The sequence below is a fragment of the Panthera pardus genome, unplaced genomic scaffold (assembly GCF_024362965.1).
Source record: "Panthera pardus isolate Hobbes unplaced genomic scaffold, ASM2436296v1 HiC_scaffold_27, whole genome shotgun sequence".
In the NCBI taxonomy this organism is placed as follows: domain Eukaryota; kingdom Metazoa; phylum Chordata; class Mammalia; order Carnivora; family Felidae; genus Panthera; species Panthera pardus.
The window spans coordinates 44,473,101-44,496,176 of record NW_026526843.1 but is presented as its reverse complement, the minus strand read 5'-3'; the positions used below and the strand labels follow the sequence as shown (position 1 = coordinate 44,496,176).

The window sequence follows — 23,076 nt, the reverse complement described above, 5'->3', positions numbered from 1 at the left end:
AATAAACCAGGAAATTAATGTCTTGTCAAATGGGGAACATGAATAAACAGGAAGAAATTATTAAAAGGAACCAACAAAAATTCTGGAGCTGAAAATTACAGTAGCTGAAATTAAAAATTCAATTAAAAGGTTCAATATCAGAGATGCACTTACAGAATACACTTACCAAGACACAATATAGTCAAACTGTCAAAGCCAAAGACAAAAAGAGTATCTCGAAAGCAGCATTCAGTCTTATTTGGACCCTAGTCCAAACAAACTGTTAAAAAACTATAACAGAATTGAAAACTTGAACACGGATTGGACATAAAACAGTATTCAGGAATTATTCATTGTTAGGTGGGAAAATGGTATTGTGGTATAAATATACATATGATATGTTATACATAAATTATATAAATACGTAAATACATATGAGAGTCCTTATAGACATGTACTTTGAAATACTTATGCACAAAATGATATTATGACCGACATTTGCTTCAAAAATAATTTCTAAGAGTAGGAAGCGGGTAAGGATACACATGAAGTAACATTGGCAATGAGTTAACCGTTGGAGCTATGTGATGAGTACAGTGGCTTTCATTCTACTATTTTATTTTTGCATATGTTTTAAATTTTTTCATAACAAAAGTTAGAATAAAGTTAAGGTAAACTATAAAGAGAATGACATTCTAGTCGAAAAGGGAGCAAAAGAGTATTAAGAAGAATTAGAAAAAATAACATCTCCTTTCCTGACCCCCACCCCCAACATTTTGGTATAGAGAAAATGGTGGGCATTGGTAGCAAGGAGGACCACAGGCTGGGAGCAGGGTAGGTGCGACATCTTGCTCATAGATGTTCTTGGAGGGATGTATCCTGGGAGCAAAGGAGAGGAAGAAGCAAGTTCCCAGAGGAGGACAGGAAATGGCCAACAGGCCCCTAAGAAGATACTGCCCTTCCCCGGCAGGCAGAGAAAAGCCAAGGAATATACAAAGAGGGGAGAGTCACAGAGCCCAGCCTGGTCTGCTCAGAAGGACGATGCAGCAGAGAGGAGGTGCGCAGGCCAACCAGTTCTGCACCACCTCGCGGGAAGCAGCGGGCACGGGATGGGGGCGGTGCCGCTCGCGGTGACGAAGGCCTCAAATGACCCACCAATGGTGACTCGAGCGCCTAGCTCTAGCGTCAAACTGGGCCGGCGCTCTCTCCCTTCTCGGTACCTGCTCTTCGTGGCCCTGAGAACGTGGGGGCCAGGGGAAGCCCCAAAGAGTAGGAGTTGGAGGGGGAGCAGGTAAGGGACCCGGAGGAGGGGGAGAGTCCCCTGGGCCGGTGTGCGAGAGCCCACGCGGCCCGCGGAGGCCTCCTCGGGTCCCAGCTGCCCGGGGGCGGAACTGGGAAAGAACCACAGCCCTCACGCCAAGCTGTGGCCCGCATTTGGCCGCAGAAAATGGTAGGGCGGAGGGTTGGACCGCCATGAGGCGATGACCCTTCTCAAACACCTGCCTCTCGCACTCAGGCCCCGCCCCCGTCCTTCTTGGTGTAGAAAATGGTAGTCAGCGCGGGGGATGGGGCGTCCGGGGGTGGGAGTGGGGGTAGGGGTGGGACGGCCGTGGGGTCTCGGGGAGCCCAGGAGAGGCTGGGTGGCGTCGGGTTGGCGCCGAGCACTGAGTTGCAGCAGTCCCCGCTCCCCCACTCCTGCCCTCTGCAGGTGTGCGGGTGTAGGTGTCCTGGCGGCTCACTGGGGGCGAGAATCGGGAGGAGGAGACTGCAAGGATAGGCCCAGGTCGTTGCGGGGGACAGTGGGGAGGCGGGTGGGGGTAACGTGTGGAAAGCCCTGGACTCCAAATTCCTCCCACCAATCAGCCCCTCTCCATCTTGGTGCCTGCAGAGGCGTGGAGACGGATCGGCTGGGAGAATGGTGGGCTTTGGGAGAGGAGCGACCGGGAGGGGGTAAGGCTCAGACTGGGGACCTGCCCCAAAGCCGTAGGGAGCCTCTATGGTGGGAAAGTAAAATTTTAAAAAGCCTTTGGTATCCAAGGCTCTGAATTTTGGAACAGGAATAGTAAGGGCCTCTGTCCTCGGTGCTGCTCATCCCAAGAAAATAGTCCTTTTTCTGGTCTCTTATCTCCTAGGAGCAATGGCGTCCAAAGAGAAACAAACGGTGAAAAATCTCAACATGGAAAATGCCCAGCAGGAAAATGGAGAACAAGGCCTTCTACAGAATGGTGAGGAAGCCCACAATTCGAGAGGAGGTGAAGGCCAGAAGCATGGACGAAATGTCAGGCTGGGGCGAATGAGACGACTTGTCCCTAATTTTCGATGGGCCATACCCAACAGGCATATTGATCATAATGAAGTGGGAGATGATGTGGAAAAGTTCATAGGGCAGATGATGGAAATCAGGAGAAAAACTAAGGACCAGCAAATGAGGCATCATAAGCACTTCCAAACTCCTGAACCTGAAAATCATTATGACTTTTGCCTTATACCTTGAATTCTAAGGTTTTCCCTGCGGCTAATAATGTGGCTTCTGCTCTACAAGCTTGTAGTTTTGTGATTTACTTTTTAGGTAAACCTGTTGGTTTCCACTTAGCAGTTTGTAATTAAATATTGTTTTGTCTCAGTGTAAAACTTTCTGTCCAGTAGGGCAGTTTCACCCAGGTTTAGGAAACACTATTCTTTTCATAATATGAATGAATAAATCAGTTTAAAAAACAATCTTCCTTTTTCACCCTCGTCTTTATTTTTTGCTACTATCTGTCCTCACCTAGCTGCCTAGACTCAAAACCACAACTGTCTTTGACTTTTTGTTGTTGTTGTTACCATCCAATGAGTAAGGAAGGACCATATTCATAACATCTGATATTATTTTAAGAATGTATGCCCTACTGTTTTTCAGAGTGAGTCCACCACCTGCATAAAAACACCTGGGGAGGGGAGCACTTTTTTTTAATATTTTATTTATTTATTTATTTATTTATTTATTTATTTATTTATTTTTGAGAAGGAGAGAGAGTGGGGGAGGGGCAGAGAGAGAGGGGGACAGAAGATCCAAAGCCCAATGCGGGGCTGGAACTCACAAACTGAGATCATGTGACCTGAGCCGAAGTTGGATGCTCAACCGACTGAGCCACCCAGGCATCCCAGGGGAGATTTTTAAGCTTTTTAATGTAGAACATCTGGCTGCTATTCTCCAGACTCACAGGTGGGCATGCCACAATCTCCATTTGTTTTTGAGTTTTATTTATTTTGAGAGAGAGACCATGTAAGTGTGTGAGCAGGGGAGGGCAGAGAGGGAGAAAGAGAATCTTAAGCAGGTTCCATGCTGTCAGTGCTGAGCTTGATGCAGGGCTAGATCTCACAAACCATGAGATCTTGACCTGAGCCAAAATCAAGAATCTGACACTTAATTGACTGAGCCACCCAGGCGCCCCCAGAATCTTCATTTTTTTAACACACTTTCCTCGTAAATCTAATGTACACTGAGGCCATATATATATATATATATATATATATATATATACACACACACACACACATATACACACATATACATATATATATACATACATATATATGTATATATCTAAGTACATATGTGTGTGCTGTATTATTAAGTGTGAAAAATAAAGTAAAATAACAGGATGAATATCACCTGAATTTGATGGACAAAAACATTAAAAAGGAAAAGTACAGGGCCTTAAAATAGAATGGTATAAGAGTGGTAGGGATAATGGCAGATGAGGGTACTGGTGTTCAGAGATGTTCAGAACCAAGCCTACCCCCTGCTATATAACTGGCTTGGGCCATTTTCTCTAAGACTGTTATATGGAGATACAGAATATTTAACTTTTGTAACTGGTAACAAGCTAAGGAGGGTCTCAGGGAGACTCAGTGAGATTGAGGGTATCTTTAATATTTTTGTATATTTTCAATGTAGATGCTTTAAATTTTATGAAAGAAGAGAAAGAAATTTTAAAGACCTGACAACCCAGTCTTCTTCACGGTAATAATAGCCATCCATTATGGCTATTGAAATCAGTTTTGTGGCTCACAACAATCAATTTTAAAAAACAAATTAGGGAGTGCCTAAGTGACTCAGTCATTTAAGCATCAGATTTGATTTCGGCTTAGGTCGTGATCTCACGTTTTTTGAGACCAAGCCCTGTGTTGAGCTGCAGGCTGACATCGTAGAGCCTGCCTGGGTTTCTCTCCCTCTCTATCTGCCCCTCCCTCTCTCTCTACCCCTCCCCTGCTTGCTTGTGCTCCCTTTCTCTCTCTCAAACTAAATAAACTTAAATTTTTTTTAAAAAAAAGAACAAAAAACATCATAGTCCATCATCCAGTAGCATTAATAATTTTTTTGAGGGGGTGTCTGGATGGCTCAGTCGGTTTAGTATCCGACTTCAACTCAGGTCATGATCTCATGGTTTGTGGGTTCAAGCCCCACATTAGGCTCTGTGCTAGCAGTGTGGAGCATGCTTGGTATTATCTCTCTCTCCCTCTCTCTCTGGCCCTCTTCCACTTGCTCTCTCTCTCTCTGTCTCTCTCATTCAAAATACATAAATAAACTTTAAAAAAAAGAATTATTTTTGAGAGCCACATGAGTAGCCCAGTTGGTTAAGCATCTGACTCTTGATTTCAGCTCGGGTCATGATTTCATGGTTTGTGGGATCCAGCTCTGCATCAGGCTCTGTGATGACAGTGTGGGGCCTGTTTGGGATTCTCTTGTGCTCTCTCTCTGCCCCTCCCCCCTCAAAATAAATAAATAAACTTTAAAAAATTATTTTAAGAAACTAGTTTTAGTTTTACTGGTAGGAAATATTGTAGCCTTAAAAATGTATTTCTTTTTTTTTTAATGTTTATTTATTTTTGAGAGAGAGAGAGTGTGAGCAGGGGAGGAGCAGAGAGAGAGGGAGACACAGAATCCAAAGCAGGGTCCAGGCTCTGAGCTGTCATTACAGAGCCCAACGCAGGGCTCAAACTCATGAACGATGAGATCGTGACCTGAGCTGAAGTCAGACACTTAACTGACTGAGCCATCCAGGAGCCCACCCCCAAGGTAGTATGAGCATAGAACTTTCTAGAAGCAGCAAAGTTCAGAGATCATAATCAGAGCATGATTGAAGATAAACAAGGAAGTACACTTTCCTGAGTGTTTCAGCAAGGGTGAAAGAGTGAGAACAGAACTTCCTGGAAAAAAATAAAAGCCAGGAGAAAAAGTAAAATTTACTGAGTAACAAGGCAATTGAAGGAGCACTGAGTAGCTGTAGTGAACACTTCCATTAACTTATACATCCCATGGGAGGGTCAATCTTGGTGGGCAGTACATTCTGACTTTTTAAGGTGATGATTGAAATATGTCATTGGGGAATGTCCCTAAAGAGGCCAGTAAGAAAATGAAAGAAATATGAAAACCAAAGAAAAGTGAATCAACTGGGAACAACAAAAAGGACTAAGGCATTCATCCCTATCAGTCATTTATATATTCATGTTTAGTTTCTTAAGGAACATGTGTATATTTTTATAGATTTTGAAACAGGGCTTAGGATAGAAGCTAAGTAATTAAAAAGGAAAAGGAGATATCTCTGAGTAGAGCCTTTCAGAAGCATATGCTGTCACCTTCAAATTACAGAAAATTGAGATATCATTGAGGGAGGCTTTAAAGAGGCTAGCAAGGAAAAAATTGAACTTATAACGAAAAAAAGTAAAAACAAACGAAATATCACGAGAAGAAAACACAAAACAAGTTATCACTTCTACTCTTTTCAGTCTGTATCTACATGTAAGTAATTATGTTAGCTTTATTAAGGTATAACTAAAGTTCAGAAAGTACCTAAATATGCAATTTGATCTGTGTTACATATATGTAAGCCTATGAAACCATAACCACAATGAAAATAGCAAGCACTTACATCACCTCCAAAAGTCTTTTTCTTCCCATTTGTAGTCTACCCCCACTTCCACCTCCATCCTCAAGCAAACTCTGGTCTGCTTTCTGTCACTATATTTTGATTTTTGCAGTATTTTTTATATAAAGTTAATCACAGAGCATATACTTTTTTTTTGTCTGACCTCATTTATTCAATATAATGATTTTGCATGCAATAATAACATATTCTTTTCTACTGCTGAGTGATATTTCATGATATGGTGAATGTTTATCCCTTCATCTGTTGATGGGCACTTAGATAATGTCTAGTTGTTGGCTGTTACAAATAAAGCTGATATGAATATGCATGCACAGATTTTTCTGTAAACGTGTTTTCATTTTTCTTGGGTATACACCTAGGAATGAAATGGCAACATTATATAGAAGTTGTAAGTTTAATTTTTAAGAAAGAAATTACCAAACTGTTTTCCAAGGTGGTTTCACCATTTTACATTCCCATGAGTAGAGTATTAGAGTGCCAACTTTCCTCATCCTTATCATTACTCAGTGTGGTTAGGGTTTTTTTGTTAATACTTTTAATTTTTAAAAGTTTTTATTTAAATTCCAGGTAGTTAACATACAGCGTAATATTAGTTTCAAGCTGTACAATATAGTGACTGAACATTTCCATACAACACCAGGTACTCATCACAACAAGTGCACTCCGTAATCCCCATCACCTATTTAACCCATCCCACCACCTCTCTCCCCTCTGGTAACTATCAGTTTGTTCTCTATAGTTAAGAGTCTCTTTCTTGGTTTGCCTCTCTCTCTCTTTTCTTTACTTTTGCTCGTTTGTTTTCTTTCTTAAATTCCACATATGAGTGAAGTCATATGGTATTTGCCTTTCTCTGACTGACTTGATTTCCTTAGCATAATACTCTCTAGCTCCATCCACATTGTTTCAAATGGCAAGGTTTCATTCTTTTTTATGACTGAGTAATATTCCATTGTACATATATACCACTTCTTCTTTATCCATTTATCACTTGATGCACATTTGGACTCTTTCCATAGTTTGGCTTTTGTAGATAATGGTGATATACACATTGGGGTGCATGTATCCCTTTGAATAGTACTTTTGTATTCTTTGGGTAAATACCTAGTACTGTAATAGCTGGCTCACAAAGTAGTTCTATTTTTAAATTTTGGAGGAGCTTCCATAACTATTTTACAGAGTGGCTGCACCAGTTTGCATTCCCACTGGCAGTGCAGTTTCCTCTTTCTCCATGTCCTTACCACCACCTGTTCTTTCTTGTGTTTTGATTTTAGCCATTCTGATGGGTGTTAGGTGATATCTCATTGTGGTTTTGATTTGTATTTCCCTGATGATGAGAGATGTTGAGCATATTTTCATGTCTTTGTTGGAAATTTTAACCATTCTAAAGGGTGTATAGTATCTTATAGCTTTAATTTTTATTTCTCTGATGACTAGTGATGTTCAGCATCTTTTCGTGTACTCATTAGTCATTCATCTAGCTTCTTTTGTGAAAAAATATTGTTCAAATATTTTGCTAATTTTTAAATTTGGTTGTCCATCCTCTTACTGCTGAATTGCAAGATTTCTTTATAAATTCTGTATTCAGTTTCTTTGATATATATGTTGTAAATTTCTCTCTCAGTCTTGGCTTGCCTTTTCATTTACTTAATTGTTTCTTTCAAAGACCAAAGGTTTTAAATTTTTATGATGTCCATTTAATCAATTTTTCCTTTTATAATTGTGTTCTATTTAAATAATGTGCTGCTTAATCCAAGGTTATAAAGACTTTCTCCTCTATTTTACTCCCATAGTTTTATATTTTTTAGGCTTTTCATTTTGTTTTATGAACCATCTTAAGTTAATTTTTGTGTGAATACGAAGTAAACCTTAGTGTTCATTTTTCCCATATTGATATCTGACTAATACAACACCATTTGTTGAGAAGACTTTCCTTTCTCTATCCTATAGCCTTTTTATCTTTGTCAAAAATCAAGTACTTATACATATGTAGCTGTATTTTTGTACTTTCTATTCTGCTTTACTAATGACTATGTCTATCTTTTCACCAATATCAAATTGTCTTGATTGCTGTAGCCTTATAGTAAGTCTTGAAATTAGGTAGGGAAAGTCCTGCAACGTTGTTCTTCTCTGTTAAAATTGCTTTCAATATTCTAGGTCCCCTAAATTTTCATATAAGTTTTAGAATCAGTCAATGATCTATTTTTAAGCCTGCAAGAACTTTTTTTCCTTTTCAATTAAGATTTATTTTTTTAAGTTAATTAATTAATTTATTTTTTAAATATGAAATTTATTGTCAAATTGGTTTCCATATAACACCCAGTGCTCATCCCAAAAGGTGCCCTCCTCAATACCCATCACCCACCCTCTCCTCCCTCTGACCCCCCTCATCAACCCTCAGTTTGTTCTCAGGTTTTTTTTTTTTATTTTTTTTTACATTTATTTATTTTTGAGAAACAGAGTGAGACAAAGTGTGAGCGGGGGAGGGGCAGAGAGAGAAGGCGACACAGAATCTGAAGCAGGCTCCAGGCTCTGAGCAAGCAGCCAACACAGAGTCTGATGCGGGCTCCAACCCACAAAACTGTGAGATCATGACCTGAGCCAAAGTCGGACGCTCAACCGACTGAGCCACACAGGCGCCTCTGATCTCAGTTTTTAAGAGTCTCTTATGTTTCGGCTCCCTTCCTCTTTAACTTTTTTTTTTTCCTTCACCTCCCCCATGGTCTTATGTTAAGTTTCTCAGGATCCACATAAGAGTGAAAACATATGGTATCTGTCTTTCCTGTATGACTTATTTCACTTAGCAAAACACTCTCCAGTTCCATCCACATTGCTGCAAAAGGCCATATTGAATTCTTTCTCATTGCCACATAGTATTCCATTGTGTATATAACCACAATTTCTTTATCCATTCATCAGTTGATGGACGTTTAGGCTCTTTCCATGAATTGGCTATTGTTGAAAGTGCTGCTATAAACATTGGGGTACAAGTGCCCCTATGCATCAGCACTACCTGTATCCTTTGGGTAAATTCCTAGCAGTGCTATTGCTAGGTCTAGAATAGATCTATTTTTAATTTTTTGAAGAACCTCCACACTGTTTTCCAGAGCAGCTGCATCAGTTTGCATTCCCACCAACAGTGCAAGAGGGTTTCCATTTCTCCAAATTTTCGCCAGCATTAATAGTCTCCTGATTTGTTCATTTTAGCCACTCTGACTGGTGTGAGGTAGTATCTGAGTGTGGATTTGATTTGTATTTCCCTGATGAGAAGCGACGTTGAGCATCTTTTTTTGTGCCTGTTAGACATCTGGAAGTCTTCTTTAGAAAAGTGTCTATTCATGTTTTCTGCCCATTTCTTCACTGGATTATTTGTTTTTTGGGTGTGGAGTTTGGTGAGCTCTTTATAGATTTTGGATACTAGCCCTTTGTCCGATGTGTCATTTGCAAATATCTTCTCCCATTCTGTTGGTTGCCTTTTAGTTTTCTTGATTGTTTCCTTTGCAGTGCAGAAGCTTTGTATCTTCATGAGGTCCCAATAGTTCATTTTTGTTTTTAACCCCCTTGCCTTTGGGGATGTGTCAAGCAAGAAGTTGTTACAGCTGAGGTCAAAGAGGTTTTTTTCCTGCTTTCTCCTCTAGGGTTTTGATTGTTTCCTGTCTCACATTCAGTTCCTTTATCCATTTTGAGTTTGTTCTGGTGAATGGTGTAAGAAAGTGGTCTAGTTTCATTCTTCTGCATGTTGCTGTCCAGTTCTCCCAGCACCATTTGTTGAAGAGACTGTCTTTTTTTCCATTGGATATTCTTTCTTCCTTTGTCAAAGATTAGTTGGCCATACTTTTGTGGGTCTAGTTCTGGGGTTTTTATTCTAATCCATTGGTCTATGTGTCTATTTTTGTGCCAATACCATGCTGTCTTGATGATTACAACTTTGTAGTAGAGGCTAAAGTCTGGGATTGGGATGCCTCCTGCTTTGGTCTTCTTCAAAATTACTTTGGCTATTTGGGGCTTTTTGTGGTTCCATATGAATTTTAGGATTGCTTGTTCCAGCTTTGAGAAGAATGCTGCTGCAATATTGAATGGGATTGCATTGAATGTGTAGATAGCTTTGGGTAGTATTGACATTTTAACAATATTTATTCTTCCAATCCATGAGCACGGAATGTTTTTCCATTTCTTTGTATCTTCTTCAATTTCCTTCATAAGCTCTCTATAGTTTTCACCATACAGATCTTTTACATCTTTGGTCAGGTTTATTCCTAGGTATTTTATGCTTCTTGGTGCAATTATGAATTGGATCAGTTTCTTTATTTGTCTTCCTGTTGCTTCATTATTATTGTATAAGAATGCAATTGATTTCTGTACATTGATTTTGTATCCTGCGACATAGGTGAATTCATGTATCAGTTCTAGCAGACTTTTGGTGGAGTCTATCGGATTTTCCATGTATAGTATCATGTCATCTGCAAAAAGTGAAAGCTTGGCTTCATCTTTGCCAATTTTGATGCCTTTGATTTCCTTTTGTTGTCTGATTGCTGATGCTAGAATTTCCAACCCAGTGTTAAACAACAGCGGTGAGAGTGGACATCCCTGTCGTGTTCCTGATCTCAGGGGAAAAGCTGTCAGGTTTTCCCCATTGAGGATAATGTTAGCTGTGGGATTTTCATAAATGGCTTTTATGATCTTTAAGTATGCTCCTTCTAGCCCGACTTTCTCGAGGGTTTTTATTAAGATAGGTTGCTGAATTTTGTCAAAGGCCTTTTCTGCATCGATTGCCAGGATCATATGGTTCTTATCTTTTCTTTTATTAATGTCATGTATCACATTGATTGATTTGCGAATGTTGAACCAGCCCTGCATCCCAGGAATGAATCCCACTTGATCATGGTGAATAATTCTTTCTATATGCTGTTGAATTCGATTTGCTAGTATCTTATTGAGAATTTTTGCGTCCATATTCATCAGGGATATTGGCCTGTAGTTCTCTTTTTTTTACTGGGTCTCTGTCTGGTTTAGGAATCAAAGTAATACTGGCTTCCTAGAATGAGTCTGGAAGTTTTCCTTCCCTTTCTATTTCTTGGAATAGCTTGAGAAGGATAGGTATTATCTCTGCTTTAAACATCTGGTAGAACTCCCCTGGGAAGCCATCTGGTCCTGGACTCTTATTTGTTGGGAGATATTTGATGACTGATTCAATTTCTTCGCTGGTTATGGGTATGTTCAAGCTTTCTATTTCTTCCTGATTGAGTTTTGGAAGTGTGTGGGTGTTTAGGAATTTGTCCATTTCTTCCAGGTTGTCCAGATTGTTGGCATATAATTTTTCATAGTATTCCCATGATAATTGCTTGTATCTCTGAGGGATTCGTTGCAATAATTCCATTTTCATTCATGATTTTATCTATTTGGGTCATCTCCCTTTTCTTTTTGAGAAGCCTGGCTAGAGGTTTGTCAATTTTGTTTATTTTTTCAAAAAACCAACTCTTGGTTTCGTTGATCTGCTCTACAGGTTTTTTTTTTTTTTTTTTTTAGATTCTATATTGTTTATTGCTGCTTTGATCTTTATTATTTCTCTTGTTCTGCTGGATTTAGGCTGTCTTTGCTGTTCTGCTTCTAGTTCCTTTAGGTGTGCCTTTAGATTTTTATTTGGGATTTTTCTTGTTTCTTGAGATAGGCCTGGATTGCAATGTATTTTCCTCTCAGGACTGCCTTCGCTGCATCCCAAAGCGTTTGGATTGTTGTATTTTCATTTTCGTTTGTTTCCATATATTTTTTAATTTCTTCTCTAATTGTCTGTTTGACTGATTCATTCTTTAGTGCGGTGTTCTTTAACCTCCATGCTTTTGGAGGTTTTCCAGACTTTTTCCTGTGGTTGATTTCAAGCTTCATAGCATTGTGGTCTGAAAGTATGCATGGTATGATTTCAATTCTTGTATACTTATGAAGGGCTGTTTTGTGACCCAGTATGTGATCTATCTTGGAGAATGTTCCATGTGCACTCAAGAAGAAAGTATATTCTGTTGCTTTGGGATGCAGAGTTCTAAGTACATCTGTCAAGTCCATCTGATCCAATGTATCATTCAGGGCCCTTGTTTCTGTATTGACCTCGTGTAGATGATCTATCCATTGTTGTAAGTGGGTATCAACGTCCCCTGCAATTACCACATTCTTATCAATATGGTTGCTTATGTTTGTGATTGTTTTATATATTTGGGGGCTTCCGTATTTGGTGTATAGACATTTATAATTGTTAGCTCTTCTTGATGGAGAGACACTGTAATTGTTATATGATGCCCTTCTTCATCTCTTTTTATGTACAGCCTTTAACTTAAAGTCTGGTTTGCCTGATATAAGTATGGTTACTCCAGCTTTCTTGTGACTTCCAGTAGCATGATAGCTAGTTCTCCATCCCCTCACTTTCAACCTGAAGGTGTCCTCAGATCTAAATTGAGTCTATTGTAGACAGCAAATAGATGGGTCTTGTTTTTTTTATCCATTCTGAAATCCTATGTCTTTTGGTTGGGGCATTTAGTCCATTTACATTCAGTGTTATTATGGAAAGACATGGGTTTAGAGTCATTGTGATGTCTGTAGGTTTCATGCTTGTAGTCATGTCTCTGGTACTTTGTGGTCCTTCCAACATTTCACTCACAGAATGCGCCTTAGTATGTCTTGTAGGGTTGGTTTAGTGGTGATGAATTCCTTCAGTTTTTGTTTGTTTGGGAAGACCTTTATCTCTCCTTCTATTCTGAATGACAGACTTGTTGGATAAAGAATTCTTGGCTGCATATTTTTTTCTGTTCATCACATTGAAGATTTCCTGCCGTTCCTTTCTGGCCTGCCAAGTTTCAGTAGATAGGTCTTCCACTAGTCTTATGTTTCTCCTTTATATGTTAGAGCGTGTTTATCCCTAGCTGCTTTCAGAATTTTCTCTTTATCCTTGTATTTTGCCAGTTTCACTATGATATGTCATGCAGAAGATCGATTCAAGTTACATCTGAAGGGAGTTCTCTGTGCCTATTGGATTTCAATACTGTTTCCTTCCCCATATCAGGGAAGTTCTCAGTTATGATTTTTTCAATTACACTTTCAGCCCCTTTCTCTCTCTCTTCCTCTTCTGGAATTCCTATTATATGGATATTGTTCCATTTGATTGCATCACTTGGTTCTCTAATTCTCCCCTCATACTCCTGGATACTTTTATCTCTCTTTTTCTCACCTTCGTCTTTTTCCATAGTTTTATCTTCTAATTCACCTATTCTCTCCTCTGCCTCTTTAATCTGAGCTGTCGTTGACTCCATTTTATTTTGAACCTCATTTATAACATTTTTTATCTCCTCATGATTATTCCTTAGTCCCTTGATCTCTGTAGCAATAGATTCTCTGCTGTCCTCGATACTTTTTTTCAAGCCCAGCGACTAATTTTTTTTTACTGTTATTCTAAATCCTTGTTCCGTTATATTGCTTAAATATTTTTGATAAATTCGTTAGCTTTCTCTACTTCCTGGAGTTTCTTTTGAGGAGAATTCTTCTGTTTCGTCATTTTTGATATTCCCTGGTGTGGCGGGGAACTGCAGGGCTCTTCCCCTGTGCTGTATGGATTAACTTGTGTTGGTGGGCAGGGCCGCAGTCAGGCCTGATGTCTGTCCCTAGCCCACCACTGGGGCAACTGTCAGACTGGTGTGTACCTTATCTTCCCATCTCCCAGGGGCAGGACTCACTGTAGAGTGCTGTGGCCCCTGAATGGGCTACTTGCACACTGCCAGGCTTGTGGGGTACTTTGATTGGCGTATTAGCCGGGGTGGATCCGAAAGGTGCACCGGGACAGGAGGGGCAGGCTTAACTCGCTTTGCCATTGGTGGTCCCCTGTGGGAGTGGCCCTGCAGCGGGAAGGAGGTAGACCCTTTGGAGGGATGGATCCACAGAAGCACAGCATTTGGTTTTTGCACGGTGCAAGCAAGTTAGGTGAAGGGAACTGGTTCCCTTTGGAATTTCCCCTGCGGACAGGAGAGGGAGATGGCACTGTCCAGTGCCTTTGTTCCCCGCCCAGCTGAGCTCTGTGTTCCAGGGCTCAACACCTCTCCCTCCCAGTGTCCTCTTGCCCTCCCACTCTCCGAATAGAGCTGTTGACTAATCCAGATATTAAGTCCCGCTTGCTGTCATAACGCATGTAGTCCAGCCCTTCCACTTTTTCAAGCCAGACTCAGGGATTCCACCTTGCCGGGTGGGCTGCCCCTCCACAGCCCCAGCTCCCTCCCGCCAGTCCATGTGGCATGTACCACTTCTCTGCCCTTCCTACCCTCTTCCGTGGGCCTCTTGTCTACACTTGGCTCTGGAGAGTCCATTCTGCTAGTCTTCTGGCGGTTTTCTGGGTTATTTATGCAGATATGGATGGAATCTATGAGGTGATCAGCAGGACGAGGTGAACCCAGCATCCTCCAATGCCGCCATCTTCCCACAACCTCAATTAAGATTAAGCTTGCAAGAATTTTTATTGGGATTGCTTTGAATATATATATATATATATATATATATATATATATATATATATATGTATATATATATTTGGTGAGAATAACTATATTAATAGATTTTCAATATGTGAACATGGTATGACTTCCATTTACACAAATCTTATTAAATTCTCCCAACAACGTTTTGTAGTTGTCATTATGGGGGTCTTAGGGACATATTTTGTTACATTTACTCCTAGGTATTTTATCGGTTTTGTTGCTGCTATATATGGAATTTTTAAATTTAATTTCTCAATTGTTTGTTGCTGCTACTACATAAGAATACAATTTGTTTTTCTATATTAATCTCATATCCTATGGCATTGCTAAATTCATTTATTAATTCTAGTCGCTAATTCTAGATTCCCTGCAGCTTTTTACATAAGCATTTATACCATCTACAACTAGGGACAGTGTTTTTATAAGGAAAAACACAAATAGGTGTCTTGTCACAGCAGTCAAGGAAAAGGACAAGGCCCCTGAAAGAAGCTGAAAACTCTGTCTTTCACATAGGGTATCTTCTCTCTTTTTTCATTTTTGGAAGTTTCCCACACTCACAATTAGTCAAATACAGCTTCATGTAAATGACATGTTCAGGTCCTTTCTGATAAGGGGATTTGAGAAGAATGCCAAGGTCAAAGAACTGATTTGGAAAGTAACAAGACATATGTAGAGAACAATGTAAAATGTAAGTGGTTTCTGACCATTAGGCCAAACATTTCCAAGTGAATGACAGACTCTGGTCCAGTAGTAAATCAGTCAGGATGACCAATTTCAGAAGAAAGGTTAGATAAGAACAGGACCACTGGAGATGTGTCCTTTAGACACTTTGCATCCACTAGCAAGGCTATTATCAAAAAGCAAACAATAACAAGTATTCATGAAGATGTGAGAATTATAATCTTCATAGAGTGCTGATAGGAATGTATAACCATGCACTTGCCATGGAAAACAGTTTGGCAATTCTTCCAAAAGTTATACGTAGAGCTACCATGTGACCTAGCAATTCCCTTGTAGGTATATACTCAAAATAATTGAAAACATATGTTCACAATATTTGTACACAAATGTTCATAATAGCAAAAAGTGCCAACAACCCAAATATCCACCAACTGACAAATCAATAAAATGTGGTATATTCTTGTAACAAAATATTCAATGCACATAAAAAGGAATGAAGTCCTGATAAATGCTGCAACATGGGTAAACTTTAAAGACACTATGCTAAATGAAAACCAAACCTAAAGGGCACGTATTATATGATTCCATTTATATGAAGTGCCCAGAATAGACAAATCTGTTGATACAAAAAGTAGAATCGTGGTGGTAGCTGGTGGTGGGGGGGGGGTGGGCTTGACTACTAAAGGGTATATATAAAGTTTCCTTTTGGGGTATTAAAAAGGAGAACATCAATAACCAGATGGAACAATTTATTATTAATAAATAAAACAGTTTGATTATCTCCTAATAAAACAAAAATATATAAACAGTAGCATAGACATATTTAGGTAAAATAAATCTTTTTTTTTTTTAGTGTTTATTTATTTTCGAAGGAGAGAGAGACAGCATGAGCGGGGAAGTGGTAGAGAGAGAAGAAGACACAGAATCCAAAGCAGACGCCAGGCTCTGAACTGTCAGCACAAAGCCCGACACGGGGCTTGAATTCACAAGCTGTGAGATCATGACCTGATCTGAAGTCAGACACTTAACCGACTGAGCCACCCAGGTGCCCCAAAGTCTTTTTTTAATATAATTTATTATCAAGTTAGCTAACATACAGTGTATACAGTGTTCTCTTGGCTTCAGGAGTAGATTCCTATATTCATTGCTTACATTACAGCAGCCAGTGCTCATCCGAAAAAGTGTCCCCCTCAGTACCCATCACCCATTTCCTCTCCCTGCACCCCCCCATCAACCCTCAACTTGGTCTCTGTATTTAAGAGTCTCTTACGATTTGCCTCCCTCTGTTTAAAACTATTTTTCCTCTTCCCTTCCCCCATGGTCTTCTGTTAAGTTTGTCAAATTTCACATATGAGAGAAAACATGATATCTGTTGTTCTCTGACTGAGTTATTTCACTTTGCATAATAACCTTCAGTTCCATCCACGTTGTTGCACATGGCAAGATTTCATCGGGAATACAAACTGGTGCAGCTGCTCTCAAAAACAGTATGGAAGTTTCTCAAAAAATCAAGAAGTGTTTTACTATATGACAAAGTTGACATGTCAATCTGAAAAGAAATCTGTGTCATTCAATATATTTTTCTCATTTCTTTGTGTTATGCTAACTTGGGAACCAGCAAATTAATGTAACTCCCAGAACTAGGCCTCTCAGCCCAAGGGGGAAGCATTTTATTTCCAACATCCCTCCCTATTAAGAAGTTAATTTCCACCTATGCATGATAAAGCATGGGTACCATACGACAAAAGTTCGTAACAACCAGTCTTGTCATCTAAGAATAAGGAATATAAGCTTGAATCCCAGGTCTTCCATTTACTAGGTATTTTTTGGACACAGTTAGGAAGTAGATGAGTATGTAATACATGATAAGCACACTCCAACATTCCCTTTTGATAACTATTTAGACTATTTACATCATACTAAGCAATTTCTGATACACCAACATTTTGTGTCATCCATCAGGAGGCCATAGTTCAGTCAACCAACTGAGCAAACAATAAGAAGCTAGCTGCATGAGACAACACATTGAATTTAGAATCTCTGCTATGTGCACAAATATTGATGAATTCAATTTAATTTATTAATTTAACAAATTGTTTAGCATGTACTACATACCTAGTGTTGTTCTAGGTATTGGGGAATCACAACACTAAACAAAAGAGAGAAAAAATGTCTTCATAGAACTTGAATTCCTGTTGGAAAAACAAGACAAAGCTCAGGAGGAAACATCTGAAGGAGGCAAAGGAGTGATCTAGGCAGATGTTTGAGGGTAGAGTCTTCCAATCAGAGGGAAAAGCAATGCAATGGACCTGAATTGAAAGCATGCCTGAAAAAAGTAGCTAAAATTATGCCATTTCCCAGCTTTAATATTCTCACACATATTTTCAAGATTTGCCGAAGTAACAAATAAATTGAAAAAGTAGGATTTGTAGGATACCATAATAAAACATTTTTTTTTACCTGCTGTCTATGTAAGCCTACTTTTTCACACTAGTTCTCCTGTCCCTTGAGTTAAATCTAGGGTATGTCCCATGACTTCCCTGCATGTCTGTAAGTAAAAATATCATCCTGTCAGTTGTAGTCACAAAACAGTTTCCTTTCAATTAAGGCAGAAAAAAAATAACAATTGTATAATTGTATAACTTGTATAACTGGTACCATTACGGCCATATAGTACTGGCACTTTCTATGTTGTGAAGGTATCTAAAGTTAACTCCTTCCTTTGTGTGGTTCCCTTATTGGTTCTCTAGGGCGTCCTCCATTGTTGAAAATCTCTTTCTTGCTCTTCTCTTGAAATGTCAAAAAAATTAGCTAGTCTTGCCTTTTAGATTTCTCAGGGATGAGTTAGATACCTACTGTGTTAAGTTATGGGGCCACTGAATAGACCCATTGACTTTTTTGCCTTAGGACTGAGGTGACAGTGAAGAACAGCAAATCCTTCTCTACAGTGGAAGCACTCATGAAATTCCAATAGTTCTCGATAAAAATCCTCTTCAATCTCTGACAATCTTTTTGGCCTCTCAAATGTCTTTTGTAGGCTAAAAATGTGTAGTTATCTAGGGATAACCAACTCAGTACTCATCCAAGTCCTTTGCATGACCTGTTTTCATCACCTTGCTTTACACTTTGGAATTTGACAGTAGTGGAAACCAATTATCTTGAGACCTCAACCAAAAATGTGACTGAAATAGGTTATTATATATATATATATATATATATATATATATATATAGTATAAAATTCTGCAATTCATCTGATGTATGAGCTATTTCATTTTTTATAATTATAGTGTCCTCCCTCCCCACCTGGCATGCTGGGTTATAGATTTAGAGAAAATGAGTGACTGAAGGCAATGGGGAGAGAATGAAGACAATTGGTCTCCTTTGTAAGGTGCCTTCAGACAGGCTGTTACAGGTTTTCAAACAAAGCAGGAATACTCTCACCCATAAAAGGAAAGATAAACTAATTTGGTAAGGAAGACAGTAAGAATGAAAGTGGGCTATTAGAGTTCAATTTTTCCCCTTCCTTCTTTTAATTTCCTCTTCTTCCCAAATCCTTGTACTGCTCATTCCTCAAGGCGTAGCACTGACAACACAGCATCTGAGACCGTGCTACTTGGAAGTGAACTCTCCCATCTTTGTCATTGATGGGCATTGAGGCACATGGAGTCTCAACCACTCTTATGGTCCTTAACAATGGATAGTCTGTCTTCTTCCTCTTTCCAGTATGTGTGTGGATGGCAGGGGCTACTTTCTCAGGAAGTTAGGTGCTAGGGTAACAGGCAGGGGCCCACCCTCACTCTGCCTAAATGACTTCTGTTAATGTTTAAATTGTGCATCTCCAGAAATCTTGGAAGCTCAGAAGAAGCTATTTGTTTATTGGCTTACAACTACACCTTCCTTCTGCCCACACGAAGTTGGGAGCAGAAGTTTTACTGACTCCTCTTCTGCTTATTCTGCTTACATGTAGTCAGAGGCAACATTAACGTCATATCAATGGAATTATTGGCAGAAGATATCCCCACCTTCTTATGAAGAAAGTGCTTGTTTTGTGATCAGGTGCTGTGTCCTGAACAATTTCACAGCACATAAGCTCCATTTACATTTGAGTTTAACTTAAACACAACATATTTTATAGTTTAGATTGGTAATGTATTCATACAATTCAATAATAAAAAAGAATTAAGAGGGTGGTTCAATATTCATGAAACAATCAACATGATATGTCACATCAATAAGAGAAAGGATAAAAACCATATGATCATTTCAATAGAGTCAGACAAAGCATTCAACAAGGTACAACATCCATTCGTGATAAAACCCCTCAACAGAGTAGGTCTAGAGGGAACATATCTCAACATAATAAAGGCCTTATATGAAAAACCCACAGTGAACATCATACTCAGTAGGGAAAAACTTAGAGCTTTTCCCCTAAGGTCAGTCACAAGACAACTATGTCCACTCTTAGCACTTTTATTCAATACAGTACTAGAAGTCCTAACCAAAGCAATCAGACAACATAAAGAAATAAAAGGCATCCAAATTGGTAAAGAAGAAGTAAAACTTTTACTATTTGCAGATGACATGATACTCAATATAGAAAATCCTAAAGACTTCACCAAAAAATTACTAAAATTGGTAAGTGAATTCAGTAAATTCGCAGTATACAAAATTAATTTACAGAAATCTGTTGCATTCTTATACAGAAATCTGTTGCATTTCCATGAAGGAGTGGAAAGTGAGATTAAGAAAACAATTTCATTTATAATTGCGCCAAGACAATAAAATATCTAGGAATAAACTTAACCAAAGAGGTGAAAGTCTTCTACTCTGAAAACTACAAAACACTGATGAAAGAAATTCAAGACCACATAAAGAAATGGAAAGACATTCTATGCTCATGGATTGGAAGAACAAATACAACAAAACCTTGGATTGTAAGTAACTTGTTCTGTGAGTGTTCTGCAAGACGAGCAAACATTTCTAATAAATTTTAATTTGATAAATGAGCGATGTCTTGCAATAGGACTAATACGTGATGCCAAACATCACATGATCACAACTGGTTCTGATCACAACTGTTCTTCTCTCTCTCTCTTTCTCTCTCTCGCTGCAGGATTTTGGGTGATCATCATAGCAATGTCACATTTCCATGAAATCCTAAAAAGGAGACAAAAAGAAGTGTCATTGGATAGATTCCTTGTTAAAGTTGCATGAAAATAAAAAGATTCCATTGAGCCAATAGATAACGGTGATTACGTTAGTGGTAGTGAAATTCATCATACACAATAACCCTCCTCTGTCTTGTCCCCCTCACATCAGCCACAAAGCTTTTCAAAGGTAAATGCAGGTTAATTTGTTATTTTTTTATATTTTGTATTTTTTTTATTACTGTGTATTATATTTCTTATAGGGAAATTTGCTTTGTTATGCAAGTGCTTTGTATTACAAACATGTTTCTGGAATGAATTATGCTTGCAAACCAAGGTTTTACTGTATTGTTAAAATGTATATACTACCCAAAGTAATCTACACATTTAGTGCAATCCTTATTAAAATGCCAACAACATTTTCCACCGAACTAGGACAAACAATCCTAAAATTTGTATAAAACCACAAAAGATCCCAAATAGCCAAAGGAACCTTGAAAAAGAAAAGCAAAGCTGGAGGTATCACAATTCCAGACTTCAAGTTATATTATTGAAAATGGTAGTAATTAAAACTGTATGGTACTGGCATAAAAATAGACCAATCAAATAGAATATTAGAAAAATAGAAATAAACTCAATATTATATGGTCAATTAATCTTTGACAAAGGAGGAATGAATATACAATGAGAAAAATACAGTCTCTTCAAACAATGGTGTTGGGAAAAATTGGAAAGCTACATACAAGAATGAAACTAAGCCACTTTCTTTTACCATACACAAAAATAAACTCAAAATGGATTAAAGACTGAGGCGCCTGGGTGGCTCAGTCAGTTAAGCATACGACTTCAGCTCAGGTCATTATCCCATGGTCCATGAGTTCGAACTCTGCTTCTGGCTCTGTGATGAAAGCTCAGAGCCTGGAGCCTGCTTCAGATTCTGTGTCTCCCTCTCTCTCTTCCCCTCCCTGTTCACACTCTATTCTCTCAAAAATAAATAAACATTAAAAAGAGTTTAAAAAAACGGATTAAAGAACAATGTGAGACCTGAAACCACAAAAATCCTTGAAGAGAGCACAGGTAGTAATTTCTATGACATCAACCATAGCAACATTTTTCTAGGTAGGTCTGCTGAGGCAAGGGTAACAAAAGCAAAAATAAACTTTTGGAATTACATCAATATAAAAAGTTTCTACACAGTGAAGGAAACAATCAACAAAACAAAAAGGCAACCTACTGAATGGGAGAATATATTTTCAAATGACATACCCATTAAAGAGTTAGTATCCTAAATATATAAAGAATTGATACAACTCAAGACCCAAAAAACAAATAACCCAATTGAAAAATGGGCAGAAGACATGAACAAAGAAGACATAGAGATGGCCAAAAGACACATGAAAAGATCCTCAACATCAATAATCATCAGGGAAATGCAAGTCAAAACTACAATGAGATATCACCTCACACTTGTCAGAATGGCTAAAATAGAAAAAAAAAAACACAAGAAACAGGAAGTGTTGGTGAGGATGTGGAGAAAAAAAGAACCCTCTTACACTGTTGGTGGGAATGCAAAATGGTGCCACCACTTTGGAAAACAGTGTGGAGTTTCTTCAAAAGTTAAAAATACAACTGCTCTATGATCCAGTAATCACACTACTGGGTATTTACCCAAAAAATACAAGAACACTAATTCAACAGGATACATGCACCTTTATGTTTATAGCAGCATTACTTACAATAGTCAAATTACGGAAGCAGCCCATGTGTGCACTGACTGATGAATGAATAAAGAAGTGGTGTTTATATAGAGAGAATGGAATAATTTTCAGCCATAAAAAAGAACAAAATCTTGGGGTGCCTGGATGGCTCAGTCAGTTGGGTGTCTGACTTCAGCTTAGGTCATGATCTCGTGGTTTGTGGGTTCAAGCTCCATGTCGGGCTCTCAGCTCAGAGCCTGGAGCCTGCTTCAGATTCTGTGTCTCCATCTCTCTCTGCTCCTCCCCTGCTTACACTCTTCTGTCTCTCTCTCTTAAGAATAAATAAACATTAAAAAAAATTTAAAAAGGATAAAATCTTACCATTTGTAACAACATGGCTAGAGAGGATTATCCTAAGGAAAATAAGTCAGTCAAAGAAAGACAAACACCATATGATCTCACTAATATGTGGGATTTAGGAAACAAAACAAATAATCAAATAAGAGAGAGAGAGAGAGAGAGAGAGAGAGAGAGAGAGAGAGAAACCAAGAAACAGACTCTTAACTATAGAGAAGAAACTGATGGTTACTAGAGGAGAATTGGATGGAAGGATGGCTGAAATAGGTGATGGGTTTTAAAGAGTACATTTATTATGATGAATAAAAATTTGATGACTTTATTTAACAAAAATATATATTTGTTTTCCTTTTCCTCAGCCCTTCCCTTCTCTTCCTGGACATTTCAGTTCTAACACCATTAGATAGGGAAAAGGAAGATAGGTGTTTTTGCCAGAGGAGAGAACAGAGTTATATTGGCCTGAGCAGGGTGAAGAAGACATCCAACCTGGGCAACCTTGGAGAGAGACTCATTGTAAAGATTTAGAGCCTAAGACTGTAAAGAGAGCTTCCTAGGTAGGAAACTATCCAGGTGAGGAGCATTGGGTTCTTTTTATTTGGTTGAAGAGAGTGTCCATGTGGAGGCAATATGTGGCAGACTTGAGCAGGATTTCAGATCTGAGCAGGGTGAGAAACATGTCCATGCAGAAGCCTGCTAGTAATCTGAAGAGGATACCTATATGGCTCTCAATTGATAAAGATACAGAAAGATAGAAATATACATGTAAGTGTGTAAAT

The 23,076-nt window shown here is 38.7% G+C and overlaps 2 protein-coding genes across 4 annotated transcripts in view; one reads left to right on the top strand and one right to left on the bottom strand.

Annotated features, from left to right (window-relative positions):
* The window catches only part of LOC109261388 (protein BEX1-like), a 166,143-nt gene that overhangs the window by 83,785 nt on the left and 59,282 nt on the right, over positions 1-23,076 (bottom strand). The window lies entirely within an intron of this gene.
* BEX4 (brain expressed X-linked 4) lies at positions 1,137-2,635 on the top strand. 2 transcript variants are annotated; one of them, XM_019431806.2, is made up of 2 exons: positions 1,137-1,270; positions 2,112-2,635. In XM_019431806.2, exon 2 carries the CDS (start codon positions 2,117-2,119, stop codon positions 2,471-2,473), a length of 357 nt encoding a protein of 118 aa, XP_019287351.2. In that variant the 5' UTR covers positions 1,137-1,270; positions 2,112-2,116; the 3' UTR covers positions 2,474-2,635. The 2 variants fall into 2 exon arrangements, with proteins under 2 accessions (XP_019287351.2, XP_019287350.2); XM_019431805.2 differs by lacking the exon at positions 1,137-1,270 and adding an exon at positions 1,683-1,762.

What these genes read in the sequence shown, in the direction of transcription:
- BEX4 (XM_019431806.2), top strand. Translation starts at nt 2,117, where the DNA reads ATGGCGTCCAAAGAGAAACAAACGGTGAAAAATCTCAACATGGAAAAT.